This window comes from Geospiza fortis, unplaced genomic scaffold, assembly GCF_000277835.1.
Source record: "Geospiza fortis unplaced genomic scaffold, GeoFor_1.0 scaffold23, whole genome shotgun sequence".
Taxonomy (NCBI): domain Eukaryota; kingdom Metazoa; phylum Chordata; class Aves; order Passeriformes; family Thraupidae; genus Geospiza; species Geospiza fortis.
Window position 1 is genome coordinate 9,744,890 of NW_005054303.1, and position 21,314 is coordinate 9,766,203.

Consider the following 21,314-nt stretch of genomic DNA (forward strand, 5'->3'; position numbering starts at 1 on the left):
GTTATTCAAAGACAAGAAATCTAATTTTTTTTTTTTTTTTTTTTTTTTTTTTTTTTTTGTTTGGAATTATTATTTACGAAACTCTTTCCCTACATCCTCATGGATAGTGGTGTCATCCTCAGGGTGCTGGAGCTAATGGAGCTGCTTTATGTCAGAAGGGAATCCTGCCTGTAGTGTCTTAGATTTGTGAATGGTAAGTGTTACTTGAGGAACTGGCCAGAATGGCTGTTGCTTACTTAATAAATGGCATTTCAGTTGTTGAATATCTCGCTAAGCTAAACTGACTTCAGTGGATTGAAACATTTGCAGGCTCCCAGGAGACTGGGATATAAAAATAATAGACACCTGTTTTGTTTCTGTGTCTGGTACAGATCTAGTGCAGAGCTGACAGACTGCACCTGAATAATGCATTTTATCATTGAATCTTGCTTTTAAAATCTTTTTCAGAGGAAGAGGGCAAGTTGGGACAGGAGTTCACTTTAGGAAGTAGTTCATTTCTGTTTCATGAGTAGTGTTTAAAATATGATGATGTTATACCAGGATGGAACAAATTTATTAGCCTATTGCACTACTTATTGTAATCCTTGCATTAAATGTGGTTGTGCTTCCTTCTGAGGTGTTTGTGGAGTTTTTCTTGAGTCTCAGATCTTGAGATCAGTTTCCCTCAGTCTTCAGTTCTTCTTTATGACACACAGCTTCACAGTTCAGCAGCCAATTTTTAGGACCTTCTGAGCAATAATGCATAATTTCAGCAGTCTCACTTTATTTGTGGGGCTCTGGGCTTCGCATTTTAAATTCTCTGGCTGTAAAGAAATGTGATCAACGTGATCTCATGCAGATCCATAGTCTACTGTGGCCAGACTATTTCTGCTACCCAAGTTAATAATCTCAGGTCAATACTGTTATTTTTTCACTACATTACAGCCTGCTGAAGACCATGAGTACAGTTTTCTTTAACCTGCTGGACGCCAGAGCCTCCTTCTCTTGTAAATAAGTTATGAGCAGTGTTTTTCAGGAAGGCTGTGCTGACTTCTTATGCTTGTGTGAACTCTTCCCCTAAAACAAGCTTCACTCTTGCTTCTGGTAACTTCTGTGTATGTTTCTAAATGCTGTGTGTTGCCCTTTGGAGACAATATCTCCTTCTGCTAAGCACACACTCATTAGTGGTTTTCCTCTGCAGAAAAACATGACTCAAATCTCAGCTGATTTCTGTTCATAAAATTCCGTAGTGGCAGCTCTGTGTTCTCTCTGTTTCCACAATGTGCAGGCATTTATTTGCTAAATGCTGAGGGAAACCACACAACCAGTTTGCCTGCTGCAAAAGCTGGCACAGCAGAATTTCTCGGGCTGACTGGAACAGAGATGTTGCTGTGATGCTGCTCAGGCCCTTCCCTCCAGAGGCTTTGGGGTTCCCCTGTGCTGTGTCCTTCCAAAGGAGGCAGAGGGACAAAGTAAGCACAGACAGCTTTTGTTGGGCATGCCAGATCCTCTGGCAGAGTGCCCATGCTCATCCTGAATACCTGGAGCCTCTGAGACTGCAAGGGGAATTCAGCTTGGCTTATGCTGAATCTTTAAATGTGTGTTGGATCCAGTGTGCTCATTGGGCTCACTTGTGGTAACCCCTGAAAATACTCCTAATTTTATTTGTTCCATCATTTCTTTCTAAAAAATTGCCCACCCCATAACCTGGGAGTGAAAGCACCTTTGGTTTTATCAGGGAAAGCACCTTTGGGTTTATCAGTGGGTTTTTTGCAGTGAAGTTTGCACAATGCCTGGTTTTTCCTGGAGGAGCTGTGAAGCATCTGGTGGGGGCAGATGAAGTGTGTGGGTTGTGTGAGGGCTGAGGTCAGAATCCCCTGCTTTGGCTGCTCTGGAGGTCCAGTCCAAGAACTGCTGGACACAAACAGCTGCTGAGATATCTCATTTTCCTGTTTCCCACAAAAGAAAAAACAGCAGCTGGGTCTAAAGTGCCTGAGCTGATTTAAATGAGTTTCTGGTTATTTCTACACATATCTTCAGTTTCACTGCCAGAGTGCAGAGTGAGGAGGAAGGAAGGACTCTCAATTATCCATTTAAGTAAAAAAGACTATTTCTTACATTTTCTGTTAACGCTTCTACTCTCAGTCCTCACCCTAGAGGAGAAAAATGTACCAATGCCCCAAGGTGGCACAGTAGAAATGCCATTGGCCTGAGAGCTTTGGGCACAGGAAGGTTGCTGGTACTTCAACAAACCCATGCTTGAATCTTCCTCCTCATCTTCTTTATGGTCATGTGAGGCAGAAAAAGGTAAGAACATTTGGAATCTATACCTTGGCCACTTGTGGAATAGCAAAGCTGTGGGTGAATGTTTAGTTATCCTGTGGTTTCTCATGTTAGGATCTTATTGCCAGATGTAAAAGTACATTGCAGTATCAGTTCTGGGGCTGAAACTTGCTCTTTTGGATACAGAATTGTTTTGAATTGCAAACTAGGTCTGTCCTCAGAGCTGCAATGAATTGCAGATCAAACTCTTAGTGAAGAATGAAGAAAAAAATTGTTTTTAATGCTACAGTATAATAATGCTTCTAGGACAGGGATCTGTCTGAGGCAGATAATTTTGATGGGCTTTTTTTTTTCTTTTCAAAATTCCTTTCTCTCTTAAATAATTTGTGTTTGCCTGAATCTGGCAAAGAGAATTTACTGTGGGTAATTTAAGGTCCTTGTTTTGATAGCTGAGTGATGGGAGAAAGGACAGGGGGTAGTTGGGATGGGATGGAGGGTTGCAGGGAATTATAGAATTTCTAGACCTTATGAAATCACTTGAGTTTTATTGTCAGCTTTGGAAATATCTGCATTTTACGACTTCTGCTTTTCTAATGGCTCTGTTCAGAGCTGCTGTGCCCAGGGACCTCTCAGTGATGAAGTTGCACCTTGCTGACATCCACCCCCTGCGTTCCTCCTCTGTGCAGAGGGTTGTGCAGTGGAGGTCTGGATCTGGAGGCTGTAGGGGATGTGCATGTGTGTGTGTGTGTGTTTGTCTGCTTTCCCAATGCCTGCTGTGACATGTTTGTGATGGAAAAGGGAAGCACAAGGCTGAAGGCTGTGGTGCAGTTACCAGCAGGAGATGGTGAGTTGTTATGAAGAGAATTGATTTCTCCTCCATAGCTGTGGACCTCGGGGTAATTTTATCTCTGGCAGAGAGCAGATTTACCCTGTTTGCAACTCCTGGTAAGATCTGAGTTGTCACCTTTATCTTTGTTTCAGGCAGGCCTCTAATAGTTTTGTTCTTAAAATTATTATTATTTTTTAAGGGAGTCTGAACTCAATGTGTGTTTTAGCCTTTATTTTTAAGGATATTCTAGAAAGCTTTCTTTAACTTAAAGGCAGTAAATTTGTACATTGACTATTTCAGTGCATTTTGGTATGCAATCTGTTTTAACAAGACGTTTTGATGTTTTCTGGTTTACTGGTTCCTTTTTTCTTTTATAGAAAAGACCTAATGCAGAGCTTTCTTATTTTTTAATTCTTTTTTTTTAATTCTTTATTGTCTTAGGATGAATATTTAAACAGCCCTCTTCAATCCTGCTTCAAAATGTCCCTGTGCACATCTTCTCACAAGGACTTTTCTCAGTTGCTGCCACTTCAGGATATTGGATGCAATAAAACAGAAATTAAAAATTCACCTGCTGGTGTCATCTCTCCAGCTCCTTACAGCTGCAATCAGTCCACACTGACAGCAGAGCACAGTCCAGTCTACATTCCCTCATCTTTCATGGAAAACAGGCACGAATACTCCACAATGGCATTCTGCAGCCCTGCTATGGTCAATTACAACATTGCCAGCAATTTTGGGGACCCAGAGGGAGTGACAGCCAGGCAAACCTCGAGCCCCAGCGCTCTGTGGTCTGCTCCTGGCCACCTGTCCCCTCTGCCTCTGCACTGCCAGCCCTCCCTGCTGTACGCAGAGCAGCCCAAGAGCCTGTGGTGCGAGGCGCGCCCCATGGAGCCCCTGCTGCCCGGGAGCAGGTCAGTGCTGCTTGCTGCTTTAACACTTGGCTGAATATTATCTACAGCCTCCTTAGCTCAAGGCTTTGCTTTCTACTTTTGAATCAAAGCGTTGCTCCGTCTGAAAAACAAAACGATGCAAAAAAACTTCGCTAGACACGGAATCACTCAGGGTGTGTGTGTGTGTTGTTTGTTTGTTTGTTTGTTTTTATTGTATCTTCTGAAATAAGATTTTTTTTTTCCCAACACCTCCTTGGAGTACTATACATCAACACAGAGCATTACAAATAACTTCACTCTGAGAACAGTTTACATTGCATAAGCAAAAGGTCAAGACTGCTAGACACTATTTTGTGCAACAAAATTAATTTTGCTTTAGCAGATTAAGTCCTTTGAGTGAAAGAGGTAAATATCCATTCCTTTTGCTTTTTCATACAATATTGTTTGAATTCATTTTTACGCAGATTTTTTTTTTTACTGCTTCTAATAGATGTGAAGGCTTTTTGTTAACTTGAAATTCAAGGGAAATGTTTGCTTTACGTTTTGGTTTTAGTATAAGCAGTCACACAGCAGCATGCATCACATTAAAAGGGGGTTGCTGCTGAAAAAACCTGACTTTGTTTCTTGCTGCTGTTCCCAGCTGACTTTGTGAAGTTTTTGTGAAGAGCAGAGTCACAGGATAAATTTTCAGCTGACAAGAAACCCTGTTTGCAAAACCACATTCTTGTTCTGCAGATTTACTCACATTGCAAACCCTAACCAGGGTCTGGATCATCAGCTGATGAAACTGCTCCATTCTTGGGCACACACTTGTTGGATGGATAAAAGCTCAGGGGCTGCAGGTGCTGTTCCTGCTTCAGCAGCTGGATATTTATTCATAGGCCTCCTTATTTAACTTCAGCACTGATTTAGAGTATGAAAAATAGCAAATAGCGTGTCCTGGGAACAGTTTTAGTCAATGGTTAATAAAGGGTTTGTGCTATTTTTGAGACTTCCCACACTCCTTCTGCAATGGGTGGGCTTTATGGAGTGCAAATATGCTCTCAGTGTAGGGGTGTGGATTGAGAAAGACTCTTTGGGTAGCACTTACATACAGAAGAATTTCCCAAGCAGCTTTGATGTGAATAGGGATCACATCCAAATTCTTTCCACTTTGGTTAAGGTCCCAAAACTTTGATAGGGGAAGGGTATAGTTTGATGGTGTCCAGATGTTGGGACAGCAGCTGGAATAACCCAGAAGCAAGAGCACCCTGTCTGATGCTCTGCAGTGCCCTCTCTACAACAGACAGAAGGGAAGCTGAACCTGTCCCATTGGACAGGTTATTAAATATGTAAATATTACAATATTTAATGACTTCTTTAAATAAATAAGTCATCAGCTATTTGTATAAATATATAAGGATTACTGCTTATGCAGCTGATGATGACCTAACTTAGAGAATCAAGAAATTCTGGAGTATAATCTCTTCTTCATAGAATGGTTTGAATTGAAAAGTGTCTTAAAAACCATCTAATTCCATCTAAAATCTAAAATTCCAGCCCCTCTGCCACAGACAGAGACACCTTCCCCTAGACCAGGCTGCTCAGAGTAAAAGGATGACCAGTTCCTGAATTTGTTCCAGATGGTTCTGCTGTGTGCCAGCTGTTGGCCAGGAGTCTGAGGAAGCATTGCAGCTTGCTTGTGTGCAGGGTGGCTCTCGTTAAATTTTTAAGCAAGGAAAGAAAAAGTGCTTTTTAAAATACACTTGTCATGAGTGGGAGGTAAAAACCAACAATCCTCACCCAGGTGTCATGGTGTGTGTTTTTTCTTTATTTTCATCCATAATCTCAGTGTTTTATCAAGGACAATAAACATTGATCTCCACAGCATATCAGTCAGTCACAGAGAGGCTCTCCAGCTGATTTTCTTCTGACCCTCACAATTAGATAATGTTTCCCAAGTAAAGCTTAAAGATATACCTATTTTACTAATGTGAAACACCAAATCACATTTGCTTCCAAATACAGGGGAATAGGAAGGAATAGGAATGCTCTTCCCCCCCTTTCATTAGCAGCAATTTAGGCATGTGTGATACAGCCCCTTTACTCCTGGGGAGAGTTCCCCTTCACTGGTGTTCCCAGCATGGCAGAGAGGGAAATAATTCAGTGATTCACCAACCCATTAACGAGGGGTGTGTGTAATCAAAGACCCAGCTTGTTAAATACTTAAACACCCCTCTGCCCTGCTGTATCTGAATGAATTAACATAAAAAAACTCTGAGTAACTTAATTGTACAACAAATATCTTAATTTTTCTGTTTTGAAATTTGCTCTGAGAAGCACCTTTCCAAATTTTTTACCAGGAAATTAGAGCACGTTCTCCTCAAAAACTTATGAACTTGATGATTTTCAGTTGGCATGTGGGTGTGTTTGTCCTTACCTCCTGTCATGAAACCAGCACAAAATCTACTTTTAATATATTAGTTAAAGCCTCTTTGACAGCACTTTCAGCATGTTTCTATTATTCTGTTTAAACTTGCCCTTGTTCTGTAGAAGTCATAAACCATGCTGCCTGCTGTCTTGTCCCAGCTGATTTTTCTTCTCCTCCCTAATCCTTCTGGAAGGTTGGATGAGGAAAATTCTAAAGTTCCTAAGTTCTGCCTCTATGCTTAGGTTTATACCTATAAGCTGACTATACACTATTCCTTTTCTCAAACTCTGAGCTGCTCAGAGTTTGCACAGTACACTCTTTTCTCTCTGTCTAGAAATTGTATTGACCCTGAAAGCACAATGTGCAAAAACCACCAAGAAATTGAGGTCCAGATAAAAAGGATACAATGGATTTACTTCCTATACCTAAACCAAACATTACTGATAATCTAAGATCCTTTCCTCTTTTGTTTGTTTACAGGATCTTCGTGTCAGGAATTGGCTGTTTTTTCATGTTTTTTTCCTGTTTTAATTTCAATCCCTTCATGAAGAATAGTTCCTGTACGTTGGAGTTGTTTGCAACACTTCAGGGATATCTATATCTTACTAATTTATATAGAGCAACAAGTCTTTTAACATATGGAAGTATTTCATTAATTGTTTTCTTCATTCTTCTTGTATTCAGACTTCTTTTTCTTTCGCATTAGGGTGATCAACTTGGGCTGTCACCTTGAACAGAAAACATCATGAGCTGATCTTGTAGGCTGAGATTCACACCTCAGTTGTCTGCAGATTGTCATTGAATGAGTTAAGCCTCATGTAAAGGATGAAGCACTTGGGAATGGATGTGTGTTGCAATTTTGCCTTACTAACAGGACAAAGCAGCTGCAGCTCTGTTCATTGTAGCATTTATAATATCAGTCTGAGCTGCCTGAGTTCTCCTTTTCCATGTGAAGCTCTCAAGAGGCAAAATCCACTTGGTTCACAAATTCCTGGACTTGCATATTTCCAATAATTCTTCAAGACCCATCAGCATTCCATATGATTTTTCCCAGGGTTCATGTGATTGATTCAGCAGCAGTCCAGGTTTATGCCTAAATCCTTCTAGTGTGTCATCACTGGGGTCAGACTACATGCTTTAAATGCTTTGTCTTGTCAGAAAAGGCTTAGCAGTGTTTCACACTATCCTGTCTTCAGGAATATGAAGACTACAGAGAGAGAATAGAAGACAATGAAAAATTATGAAACTCTTTGCAGTGCAGTTTAAATTTTTCCTCTTTTATAACAGATGTTTTTTCTCTTCTATCAGAGAAACTTTAAAAAGAAAAACTAATGGCAATGACTGTACAAGCCCAATTGCAAATAATCCTGGCTCGAAAAAGGATGCCCACTTCTGTGCAGTGTGCAGTGACTATGCTTCAGGATACCACTATGGGGTCTGGTCCTGTGAAGGCTGCAAAGCATTTTTTAAAAGAAGCATTCAAGGTAGGACAAACAGGTTTTGATCATTTGCTTAAATAAATTGTTTCATGTGACCAGGGGCTGAAGCAGTTGACCTAGTAATGAGCTGCTCTGAAATCCTGGTGTCTGGTGCTCCATGCTGAAAATAGAGCAGCACATGATTTAGCTGTTTTATCTCTTGGCTCTGATGTTATCAAGATCTGGAAATGTTACAGAGTGAGCAATTGATTTCTTTAGAGAAGAGGCGGAATGCATAGCACAGTGAGGCCCTGCAGCACTGGGATGGCACTGCAGACCTGTGAATCTGATGGGAGTTTGTGGCCCAGCTTAGTTGTAGTAATTGAGAATTAGTTGTCACAGGCACAGTAAGATTAGATAATTATCTGGAGACTTTGCTTGCTGGGAGATTTTCTTGACAAGAGCCTATTGCCTGGAGCTGTTGAGTCACAGTGTACAGTATCTACACACTGTGGAGGATGGAAAAATATGTGTAGCAAATAGCAGGTACTAACCTGGTTATCATTAATGCTCAGCCCTCCACCCCTCAGAGCCTGCACTGCAGTATCTCTTACCCTGCTAGGTCTCTCTGTCTAAGACTTCCACTTCCATGTTTAAATTCTTAAATATTTGGTATTTAGTTCAAGTTTGCTGCAGGGCTGCAATGTGAATTAAGTGTGGGGCTCCACATTTACTGTCACAGCCAGTGGAAGTCACTCAGGCACTGTTCTGCAGATTTGTGACACTTAGTTTCTTTAACCTTGCCCCAGTTATCCTGATCTTTGGCCTCATCTCGGGTCTTTTGGTGGAAAATCATTTCTATTGACATTGGCTGCTACATGTGGATACCAATGCAGAAAATCCTGCTGCTGTTTGATCTTTACTGTTCCTCTCCCACTTCTGCCTGCAGAGCCTTTAGGAATCTTCAGGTATTTTCTTTTTGCTCAGTATGGCAGAGATAGTGCCACTAGGAGAATCAAATTTAATTCAGAACTTTGTTTTGCCTTTTCAATTTATTGTGCAACTTCTGCACAGGTGAATAGCAATTTCTACAAGCTGGTGCAAGTACTGTGGATTTCTAAAATAATTGAAGAGACCTTTGTGTTCAGTGTGCCACAAATGGAGACTGAATTTGATCTCAAGGTGTTTTCTGTCAAGTCAATGCTTTCCCTGCTCTGTGTTGCTCACATGTACTTGGGCCACCAGCAAATTACCCACTGTGGTCTTTTGTACACCTCAATGTACCCTGTCAGGTAATGGTGTTTGTAATTCAAATGAAAGAATAAAAAAAGGCACATAAAATAAGCCAGTTCTTGGCATAAAACACTTATCAAGCACTCAGTTGCAATGGTTGTTATGCAGGATATTGTGTATTAAAATAAAAGACTTCTGGGCCTGCCATAGAGCAAAATGTTGGCCTTATTAATGAAATTAAAATTAGAAGTATGACTGAGCAACTGTGTGTGGTCTCCTTGGCTTGTCTGAGTTTGTAGTGTAGTCTGTCCCACATCACTGAACATCTGCCTGCAAGTTAAATTATCCCAAGGCCACGAGAGCTTTAAGACACTTTATAGTCCTGTGTGCAATGGAGAGTTTCTTCGTCCTCTCCCTCCATGTTGTGTGAAGAGTCATAAACAGTAATTTGTTTTTTGGTTGTATCTGCCAGTAAGAAATGGGACAAACTGTAACGTGATCTCTTCTTTTTAAAATTGTCAGTTCAAAAATTCAAGGTTAAAATAATTCTGATTTTGCATGGTGATAGTCACAATGGTTCAGTTAAATAATTACTCTTAGGGACATGAACTCTTGGATTTTCACCAAGTGAAAAAAAAAGAAAAATCACTCTAGCTGTGGTTTTGTCTGATCTTATTCTTGGTTGGGGAAAAAAAAAAAACAACAAACCCCAACCAACTTAAAAAGCAGCCTGGGAGAAAAGATATTAAGGAAAGTAAATGAGTGAATATTTTTTGCATCCTTTGGTAATTGCTGCAAGAGATAGTTCCACTATTTGGCAGCAGATTATTCAACTGTATGTACACCAGGAGTGTACCCAAGTCCAGTTTACAGTAATAAACCTTTGGACCAGATTATTGATTAATGAACTACATTAACCCAAAGGGGTTTGGGTGGGAATGAGGTGATATGGGAAACAATAAGAAGAGAACAAAAGAGGCTGCAGTGAAAACTGATGAAAGGAAGATAAACACTTGCCCAGAATATCTAAAACGTACACCCTCTCCTTGTGCTTTTCTTTGTAGTTACAGGATGCATTATTTCCCACCAGTCTGCTTTTATCTTTTTTTTTCTTTTTTGTTAACTTTGGTCCAGGGTCAATCCTCCAAAGGCTTCTTCATTCCTGGAACTCCCCATGTCAGAGTTCAGTAAATAGAGCTGTAGTTTACTTAAATCTTTGCAGGACTGCTCTTTTCAAGTCTGCTGAGAAAAAAAAAAAAAAGAAAATCTGGTATCTGTGGTGGTGCTCACAGGGATCCCAGGACGAGGGAAGAGACGAGAATCTTGACTCCATGTTTCAGAAGGCTGATTTACTATTTTATGATATATATTATATTAAAATAAAATTATATATTAGAACTATATTAAAAGAATAGAAGAAATAATTTCATCAGAAGGCTAGCAAGGACTAGAAAAGGAATGAAATGATAATAAAATCTTGTGACTGCTCACAGCTTCGACACAGGTGGCTGTCACTGGTCATCAAGTAAAAACAAGTTCACATGCTGGGTAAGCAATTCTCCAAATCACATTCCAAAGCAGCAAAACATGGAGAAGCTGAAGTTTCTCAGCTTCTCAGGAGAAAAGATCCTAACAAAAGGATTTTTCATAAAATATGTCTCTGACAGGTATCTGCCAGCTACAGACTCCCAATATACAGTGCGAAATTGGAGGTTGGGAGCAAATTTCCACAAGAGTGTATGTTCCATTTTCAAAAAATGAGTTGGTTTTAGAAGGTGCTTGGTTATCTGACAGTCACCACTATAAAGCTGAGTAATGCTGTCTGGCTAATTTTGAGGCCACAGGCTGATGTTTAAAATATAGGACAAATATTCATTTTTGCATCAGTTAAATTAATGCAGCTTAGATACGCACCCACAAAAAAGCTGAGTTGTTTAAAATCAAGAACATCCCTGATTTGGGAAATGACCAAGATGGTTGGAGATGTTAAATTTTCCCTTCTTGCCCTGCTGCAGGACACAATGATTACATCTGCCCAGCCACCAACCAGTGCACGATAGACAAAAACCGGCGCAAGAGCTGCCAGGCGTGCCGGCTGCGGAAGTGCTACGAAGTGGGGATGATGAAATGTGGTGAGTTGGGCATGGCTGTGTCCTTAGCTGGGGTTTTGCTGGTTTTGGCTTTTTCTTCCCTTCAGCCAATTCTTTATCTTGTTTTCCCTTGGAATCCCAGGAGGGCACAACAACTAAAGCAAGGTTTTATAGGAAAGAATGAACTGATTCTTAAAGCTGAAGACGACTTGTAATTTTCAAACCTGTGGGATGGTGTAGGTTAAGAGTGAAAATCATGTAACCTCTGCAGAGCTTTGGAGACACAAGTTACTTCCATGCCATGCAGCATGGGAAATCAAGAGCTGCTGCTGCCAGAACCTTCTAGGGCCAGCCTCTGCTGATGTGAGGTAAAGGAGACTGTGCTGTGCTCTGCTGCTTGGATGCACTGCAGGAGCAGCAGTGTCACATTGAAACAGTAGTTAATTAACCCAATATTCCACCTCTGATGGTGGCAAGAGTGGGTGCCTCAGGAGGACTGTAGGAATGAGAGCAGCAGCTGAGTGGAACTGCTGCTCTCAGCTCTCAGCTTCCAAAAACTTGCGGTTGGGGACGTTCATAGAGTGACAGGTTTTCTATTGTCCCTCTTTTTAACCCTATAAAGGCTTAGCTTCTACAACATTCCTCAGCAGTTTGGCCACCCATCCTGGGAGGAACCAGCTCTCTGGTTGCCAGGCTTTGGTGGGACAGTGAGGGAAAGGCATTGGGAGGGCAGTTCCTTTTTGTGAACAAGCCATCTTCAGATGATGCCCCACAGCTCTTCCACCAAAAGAAATAGAGAACCACCTCTGTTTGTCACTGCACCACTCAGAATGATCCAGCCTTTTCTTTTATCCCTGTCTTGTACTTACAGCAATGTGACTTCAATGCAGTTGGTCATTTACAGATGATAGTTTCAAGGTTACTTTTAAGAAGAAAATTATTTGAGAAATGTTTCAATCTAATGTATGTTTACAGTCAAGGTTTGCTATTTCTTATAGATTCCCCAATGTATGTAACAGAAACAGGCTGGGAAAATAACCCATAAGAACACTGAGTGCACAGGAGAATGTCCCTGTGCTTGGCTCTCCATGGTTTGCAGGCATGCATCTTGTTTCATCCCACTTAATGCAGACACCTATTTCTGTTTCAAAACTAGACACCATTTTCATCCTCCCACAGCTTTGATCTGCAGACTGTTTGCAAAATATTACTTATTTCACTGGCAACATTGTTTAGAATTTCAGCCTGCATTTATTGCTGAACAATTAATGTCCATTTTTTCTTGCAACAACATTGTCTTTTACCATAGAGGCTCCTCTTCTCTTTGTTGTTAAGGGCCTGATTTTGTTTCAGGACTGCATCATATCCCCTCACAACCTTTGTTTTAGTTGGCTAAATAAAGCAAGAAAACTTCTCCTCTTGCAAAATAGGAAAGTAGATGAATCTGGAAATCATCAGATTGTCCCTCCCCCTGCTCCAGGCAGAGATAGCCCAATTTGCACTTGGATGCCCAGAGTCATGGACAGCATTCTGGTGCCTCTCCTCGCTGCAGTAGCACTGACACATTGCTGCTGCTGCAGGAGCTTTCCTCTGCTCACACCCCAGGATCCTATTTGCCTTTTTCAAGGTAACATCATGCTGGCAGTTCATAATCACTCCACGATCTATTATGACTGCAGTCACCCCGTTCATTTCTAGCTGACAACTCCCAGAGCAGAACTGAAATTTCAACTGTTCCTTGAATTATTTTTGTACTCCTCAAGTACATTTAGTTTCTTCTGCTCAAGTCAGCTGCTTCTTTCTATGTGAAGCTCCTGTCTTTTCCTGCAGTGATGGTCCATCTCAGCTTTATTGGTGTTTGGTCTTACCTGCAGCAAGGAAAGCCTTATGCCTGCAAATAAGATCCCTTTCAAAATCTTTCTGAATGGTGCCACTGTCTTTTGGTCATTTTTATGACTCAGAATTTTGCTCAAAGTTTTTCCAATGGAGGTTTCTATAAGGCCCCAGTTCTGGAGTTGGAAAGATTTGGTAAATATTGATTCCATAATGATATTATAAGGTAGACCTCCACAATGCTTGCCTTAAATTAATTCTTTTATTCTAGCTGTCCAGAAAGTTCTCATGTGATTAGACCTCACAGGCACTGTGGTATTACAAGTAATAAGTTATAGTATGCACTCATGTCCTAGCCTGTGTTCCCTTGAATCTTGTCACATGATGAAAAACATGTTTTTCTACCATAATGATTGTCTGCAGGATATTGATGATTTTGCCAGACAAAAAAAAAAAAAAAGATTGAAACTATAACTGAAAAAAAAAAACCTCTGTATTTTTAAATAATTAGTTTTTTAAATAGTAGCACTAAAGCTTGAAACTCTCAAGAATTTAATTTGAGAATCGGAACAATTTATTTTCAGAAAAAAGAACATAAAAATTACTCAGAACTGCCTGAGTCACCTGATGAGTTAAGTGGCAGCTGTGAGTAACCCTGGTGTATGGACACATGGTGAGAGACATTTAAAGCAGACAGATTTTAAGACAATATTTCTTGCATGAGATGTAAATGCCATTTCCTACAAACCAGAGTGATTATCTCTCAGACATTTTCTCACAAGAATCGTGCTTTAATAAATACTTTTTATTGTAGAAAGCCATAAAAGAGGACACTTTGTTTTTAATGAAGGCTTTTCTGCATCTCTGCTCCTTTCTGAGGTCACTTAGAGAAAGGAGTGGTTCACATCTGCTAAAGCCCTGGATGGGATGGAATGGTTTGTGAGTGCATTTTTGCTCAGTGGAGACTTGTGTCCAGCAGAAGTGATAAAAGAAGTTCAATTGCCACTTTGTAGTTTGAGAGCTCTTCATAAAATCTCTGCACGGTTCCCATCATACCTTTAAATCCTCGCTTTGCATATTATCAATAGACAGCTTGAGAGAAAACACACACTTGGGAACTTGTTTAAAACAAGTTATGTACCTAAATCTGATTAGGCAGTACAGGCCATCTTCCATGCAGTAGGAGAAGGCACAAAAGTGTTGCTCTACAGCTTCTTGGTCTGAAATTCTCTTGGATGTCATCACCTTCAGAAATGTTAAGTCAATCCAACGCTCGTTGGTGTTTTGGTGGAGGCCAGCTTGGGGGTGCCTTGTATTGAGGTGATTCTGGATTTACTTATGAAATATAGAAAATATTCATATATCATATGAAAATATTTATATATCATTGCCAAAAGCACATGGGTCATGGACATTGCATCTGCCAATTCCTCTGCAGGAAATCTCTGTTCCCTGCTGTTCCAAACAAGGAAGCTACTGCTAAAGTTTGGCAGTAGGACTCCTAACAGTGGTAGAAAAATAATTAACAAAAAAATTGCACTGTCATTAGGAACAAAGAAAACAGAAAAACTGCAGTAAACTCTGCCCAGAAAACTTGAATAAAACAGACCAGGATAAAACTCATCTTCCCTTGGAACCTTCTGGTGTTTACCTGGGGAGCTGAAATGGACTTGGACTGTTTGTCAAAGGCAGTGAAGAAGAGGGGAGTTGCTTCATCTCTTTTCACTCTTCGAGCAGATATACCCTGCTTTGCTTTTGGTTTGCTTGCTGAGGCTCAAATAGACATTTTTTCACAAGGAGTTTTCAGTTTCCCTGACTTTTATTCCCCTCCTCTGCACTGCTCCTGTATCTTTTTCCCCCATGTGTATGTTCTCAACACGTTGAAATTTTTCCAAAGGTAAAGCTCCTTTCAGCCCTGAGTGAGGAGGCTGAGAGGCCACACTCAAGTGATGGAGAGATGCTGCTCTTGAATCATTTGACAAGTTTGCAGGAAGGAAAACAGATTTCTCTGTGGGCTGGTTCAGGATTTGGCCCTTTCTCCTGTGTGTGGCTGCTGTGCGCAGCTGAAATACTCTAAAGTACTTTACACACAGAAAATAAGTGGGGACAAAATGTTTCAAGGCATTCTCTGGACATCAGATGTATCAATTGAATTTCAGCTTTTATAGCAATCACTAGAATTTCGGCTCACGTTCTCATGTGCACACAGGCAGACAGCAGCTCCTTTGTCAGCGGCTCTACTCTTGAGAATTCAATTTGAGAGTCTGCTCTGGAGTATGTACTCACCAGAATATTTGCATTTGCTTTGAAAGGTGACTGGAATGATCATGATTTACCAGTGTGTACTGGAGCAGGTTTACTCTCAGATTCTTTCAAAAACTGACTATAAAATATCCAGTGGTAGAATCTGCAGTTGCTACAGAACTGGTTAGTTGTATGAGCAACTGCCAGGGACCAAAATCACTATGAGGGCAATATGTCATGTAACTGCCTACCATATCAGACAGCATTTGTGATTTTCAGGGAATTTGCAAAGCTTGAAAAATAGTGTGTTTCACTGCCAGTAATACCTGCTGTGGCTGGGTGAGCAACAGGTTCATTTTAATGACCTTTTCTCAATGTGCCTCACTTCTTATATCTTGGGGTCATTCACTCATGGTCTGTGGTGCTGCAGCTCAAGGTCTTGCCCTTGGTCCAGCATTCTCAACTGAATACAGCAATTTTCTTGCACAAAATAGCTCTAAATAAGAAGAGTGTGGTAGGAAGAATGAGGGATTTGATCATTTTGCACTTCTGCAACTGCCTGAATTACCTTTATAGAAATGAATATTAGATTTTAAGAACAGTTAGGGAGTTTGTAGTTAAGTCAAAGATAGCCCCTAATCAGGGAAGCTGTATTTTATTTCTCTGCCTTTACACAAATTGATCCACATCTCTGTATCTGCTTAAGCAAAACATTAGGTTGGTCAATAATTATTTATAACATATAGTTTTATAAACAATTATACATGTCTGTAGTATGCTAATATATATATATAAGTAAAATTTCTTGGTCCTTCCTAAACTTTGGATTTGAATAGAAAGAAAAGAAGTTCCTTTATGTTGTTGAAAGCTGCTGTTTTAACTGGAAAGCCTGGTGTTTTCTGCTCTGTCAGCTGACTAGAAAGTTTAAATGTAGCTTTCTTTTACTTTAAGTGCAAGCAGAAAAAAATAGAAGGCATTAATTAATGATATCTCTTTTAAATATCTTTTATGCACACTTCTTGGTCATTCAGCCTACATCTGTTTGGCAATGTATGGTTGCCATAATTGGAAGAATTAAAATGGAAGAATAAATGGAAGAATAAAAACCACAACAAATAACTCAGAATCTGCTTTGGTTGGGTTTTTTTCCCGCCTTGTTTTTGTCATCAGTTATATTTTCTTTAGTAGCAAGTTTTTTATGCAGAGATGTAATACTCCTATTTTCTGCACTGGTAATGTTATTATAGAAATTTGGTAAATGTTTTAAATTGAGCATATTTTATATAATATGAATTGGTTATATAAGAACCTTGATTCAGTTAAATAACATAAAGTGATTTAAAGAGGTTTGCTAGTTCCCAGTAAGAACCCTCCACAAGTCTTGAGACCTTTAATACTCTCAAAATCATAACCTGATTGAATTATCTTTAGATAGAGCACTGAGCGCAGCTGTGCAGATGGAAATTGTTCAAGACTTTGTCAATTAGAACAGAATGCTGATGTTCTTTTAAAATTGCTTTAAAATTTGATTTCTTTGAAATTCATTAAAGTATCTGTTCAATTATCTTTATGTTTATATTTTCTGTATATTTATATCAGCTTCAATTTATATTTATAGGCTACAAAATGTTATTTAAAGATCTTTACAACAGTGAATTGGAAAGGATAACTCAGATAATACATGTCCCAGAGCATTTGGTATTTTTGCATAGCCCAAGAAAATTTTTACTCTATTCTGCCCATGGCTCTTATTCCCTTTGCTATTTTTCTTGTTCTGTATTTCAAGGTGCCCCTGGGAAATGTGCTTCAGGTTTCTAAATAGTGAAAACAATGTGATTTCTTGCTTTGTGGTTATGGTCTCTCCCATGCTGTGGAGATCAGAGCCTTGCATCTCTGTAGGCAGAGCACCTGGTACCTGGGCACCTCCCCGTCTGTCTCCAGCTGCACTCTCATTCCAGTTGCCTACTTCCCTCTCAGCCTTTACTTTCTGTATTCCCTGATGGAAAATACATACTTTCTGTGCTTTGCAAGATTTCAGAACAGTCTGCAGCCCCCTTTCAAAAAAAATCCAGTATTTTTTGGAAGCTTACAAACCACTTCAAGATTTTCCTCTTGACCTTTGTGCATTAGTCAAGAAATGAGGCTTAGCACAGAGTTCACTGCATTATCCAGGTCTCTTTGTAGAAAATAGTCTATGCCTTGGTGGCCTTTGACTCTCCTCAGGAAAGATTTGCCCAGACTGATGGTGGAACAAATTGCTTTGTTGCTTCTGTAGTTCTGCTGGGAAACTTTTTTTGGGTATTTTCATCAAGTCTCATTCCAATCTACATAAGATAATGTCTTGTGTTCTGTCTGTCTCTGCTGGTATGTTATCTTCTCTTAGTTGCTATTCATCTACTCTGGCAGCTTCTAACTAGTTGTCATTTGGCTAAACATTTAGTTCTACAAATTATTTATTTCCTTCAATCCATTATTGAAGGAAATAAATAATTTGTAGAACTAAATGTTTAGCAAATTTCCTGCCTGCATTCAGCCCATTTCATCCTACCCACATCCCTTTCAAAGTTGCAAACCCATCCTTTCTCCAAATGGGGCAGGCCTTAGGCTGGACTTGCAGCTGAAAAATACTTCCAGTTCCAAATGGCCTGTCCCACGTGGATAGCTCTGTGCCTGAGGTCTGTTCATCAAACTAGCTTTGCCTGTTGGGCTTCTCCAATCTCTTGGATTTCCAGGGAAAGAATGTTCTCCAATATTGAGAACTTTAATAAAAACTTCTTTAACTTTCCCCTGCATCCAACATGGTTTACTGAACAAGCAGCTGGTGAGAGAGTGAGAGCCATGGACAACTGAAAGATCCACACCCCGAAAATCCTGGAAGACACAGTTGGTCCTTATTCAGTCAGGTTGTTCCTGAGTGGCCTTTGCATTCACCCCTCCCCCAGACTGACCCAAATGCTGTTTGACAGCTGCTGAAGATGTGACAGGACTATGACCTGAAAAGCCTCCTCCACCCGAGGCTCCTCTGCCACATGAGCCCGAGAGTCTGCGTTCACCCAGCGTCTTGTTTAGCAAGACAAAGCCTTTTCAACAGCATCTGAAATTAATTTTTTTGTGCCCCCACTACCCTTATTTTTAATTTGGCTTATGTTTGGACTTCTTTGCTAGCTGAAGTAGAACTACAGCTGAGTATTTTATGAATATTATGGCTTTGGAGAAGCTTTTAGACTCTTTCCTTGGAAGCTATGCAAAAACAGGTAACAGCGATGCTACCAATAACACTGACCAAGAATTGGACAATGTTTAGATTCAGCAGAATGAACAATTAATTAAATCTGAGACTGAAAAGGACTGCTCTTTGCAACAGAAATAGGCTTCTGCAGACAGAGCTTCACGCAGGGTGTTTGCTCTTAGTTGTAGATATCTGAATTCCCTTTGGAGAAAGTCCTGCTGGCTTTCTGGGGCATGGGGAGAAAATGGGTTGAATCTTGTGAATACCTAGCTGACCATCCAGCTAACACTAAGGCCCAGCTGTGCTTGTTCCTGAGGCCTTTAATATGTAACCAGGCCCAGACGTTCAAGTTTTTTATTCCTCCAGATTATATATAAAGCAAAATTTACAATCAGCTATCTTTATTTGCCTTTAAAGATCTGATTTATATCTTTTTGATGTCAATGGGAGTTTTCCACTGGATTTTTTAAACCAAGCTGAGGTTCAAAATGAAACATTTTTAACTTTATTTTTGTTTAGCAGAATGAACAAAACCCCTCCACTGAAGTTAGCAGGGGGACAAAGTTAAGTCTGTGCTGAATGTCCTAGAAACTTAATGTTCAATATTACAACATCCAATATTAAAGGATTTTCCTCTTTCTCCCCAAACATTTGTGTTGGGACCCAGGACATTCCTCTGGCTGCCTTGGGTGATTTGAGACCCTGGCAGGGGGCTTAGAGACCTTGGCACGGAGTCAAAGACACCTCTGCCTTTGATTTTAGCCCATGGAAAAAATTACCAACTTTGTGTGAAGATTTACAAGTCGCAAGAGTTTGAGTAGAATGATAGTTAATTTGTCACAGGGTGAAAAAGTAGAATTTTGGGGATTTAGAATGGGGGTTCAGGAGGCAAGATGGAGGAATCTGGGCCTGTCCTGTCCTTCTTCTTCTTGTCCTCCATCTTCTGCTGGGATGGTGGCACTTTTTGATTGGTTTAGAGTGGAGACAGACTGTCTAACATAGGTGATAGGTACTGGAAAATTATTGTAAATAAAGTACACGTAGTTCTTAGTATAAAAAGCTAACACCATTCCCAGGGCAGGCGTTGTGTTACAACTCGACCTGCTGGACAGATCTCAGCAGGTCGGAGAAAGAATGTAATAGATAAGAAAAAATAAACAACTTTGAAAAGCAGAATGGATGAATGTCGACTTCTTCTTTGGTCGCAGGGCTGGGAAAACAGAGACTTTCTAACACCTCGGGGCTCATCTCAACCACAGAAACCTGAGACGTTTGGGTTTACACAAGGGAGGAAAATTCTGTGGGGAAAACCTCTCCAATGCAACCATGTGGTTCTCGTGGCAGGCTCAAGGAGAGAACGCTGCGGGTACCGGATCCTGCGGAGCCACCGCAGCGCCGAGGAGCGCGCGCACTGCCTGGGCAGGGCCAGGAGATACAACGAGGCAGCCACGAGGGTGAAGGAGATCCTGCTGAGCGCCCTCAGCCCCGAGCAGTTCGTGCTGACCCTGCTGGAGGCAGAGCCACCTCACGTGCTGGTCAGCAGGCCCAGCAAACCCTTCACCGAGGCCTCCATGATGATGTCCCTGACCAAGCTGGCGGACAAAGAGCTGGTGCACATGATCGGCTGGGCCAAGAAGATTCCTGGTGAGGAATTGTGTTTGTTTTGGTCAATGGTTTGGTTTGGTTTTGGTCAATAGTTTGGTTTGTTTTGGTCAATGATTTGGTTTGGTTTTGGCCAATGGTTTGGTTTGGTTTTGGTCAATGGTTTGGTTTGTTTTGGTCAATGGTTGGGTTTGTTTTTGGTCAATAGTTTGGTTTGTTTTGGCCAATGGTCTGGTTTGGTTTTGGTCAATGGTTTGGTTTGTTTTGGTCAATGGTTTGGTTTGTTTTTGGTCAATGGTTTGTTTTGTTTTGGCCAATGGTTTGGTTTGGTTTTGGTCAATGGTTTGGTTTGTTTTTGGTCAATGGTTTGGTTGTTTTGGCCAATGGTTTGGTTTGTTTTTGGTCAATGGTTTTACCCAGCAATGTGTCCTTCTCTGCTCTGACGTGACAGAGCAGCACAGTAAGTGTGTGGTATATGTGAAAAACGCCAATCACTTGTTTTTAGAATTTTAAAAGTTTAGTAGTAATAAATTGGTTATAAAAATAGCAATATAATTACAGTAATTAAAATTTGGACAATTAGGATTTAAGACAATACGAGACAATAAGAACAAAGAGTTACAGACTGTCTGAGTACCTTTTCTGGGCAAAATAAGCCCAAAAAAGGACACAGGTTAACAGAGGATGGAGAACATTAATGGAAAACATGACAGAAACCCTTCTCTCCAGAAACACGGTGTGTGCACAGTGTGGGAAGCAAACTTGGAGGAGAATATCTCATTTAATCCTTGAATTAGGAATTTAGCCATCAGGGAAGCACATCCTCTTTCCGGTCTGGATGGAGTGGCTGGTGTGCTTCCAGCTCCAGCTGCTGAGCACATCTCCCAGGGCAGAGCAGTCTCAGACAGTGTTGGAGGGTCCAGGTGTGATGGTTTTGGGGTGTGCAGATTCCAGGCCAGCTGCTGAGCTGCTGGGGGGATGTTTGCACCCCGGAGCATCTCAAACGACGCTGGATGTCTGCAAAGTGATGATAGTTTTGCTGTCTGTGTGGGATGTTTAAAAACAGAGAGCCCAAATGCTTTAGACTTATTTTTTGTGGCTTAAGGAACTCTAAAAATAACTGTGAAGTAAATAGCCATAAGGGGTTAAATGGTATCTATTGTTATAATTTCTTGTCAAATCATAAAAATGTGACTAAAAGGTGCCATTTCAAAGAAAAGCCAGTCTTAGGCAATGACCTAATTTAAATCAATATTTCAGTGGGGAAAAAA

General features: G+C 40.6%; 1 protein-coding gene across 1 annotated transcript in view; it reads left to right on the forward strand.

Annotated features, from left to right (window-relative positions):
• The first annotated feature begins 2,191 nt into the window (after positions 1 to 2,191).
• ESR2 (estrogen receptor 2) overlaps positions 2,192 to 21,314 on the forward strand; it is a 29,452-nt gene continuing 10,329 nt past the window's right edge. The window contains exons 1-5 of the mRNA XM_005417937.2: positions 2,192 to 2,286; positions 3,533 to 4,005; positions 7,703 to 7,878; positions 11,061 to 11,177; positions 19,786 to 20,085. Of these exons, the coding sequence (XP_005417994.1) occupies positions 3,572 to 4,005; positions 7,703 to 7,878; positions 11,061 to 11,177; positions 19,786 to 20,085 (1,027 nt within the window). The 5' untranslated portion in view covers positions 2,192 to 2,286; positions 3,533 to 3,571. The remainder of the gene's footprint in view (positions 2,287 to 3,532; positions 4,006 to 7,702; positions 7,879 to 11,060; positions 11,178 to 19,785; positions 20,086 to 21,314) is intronic.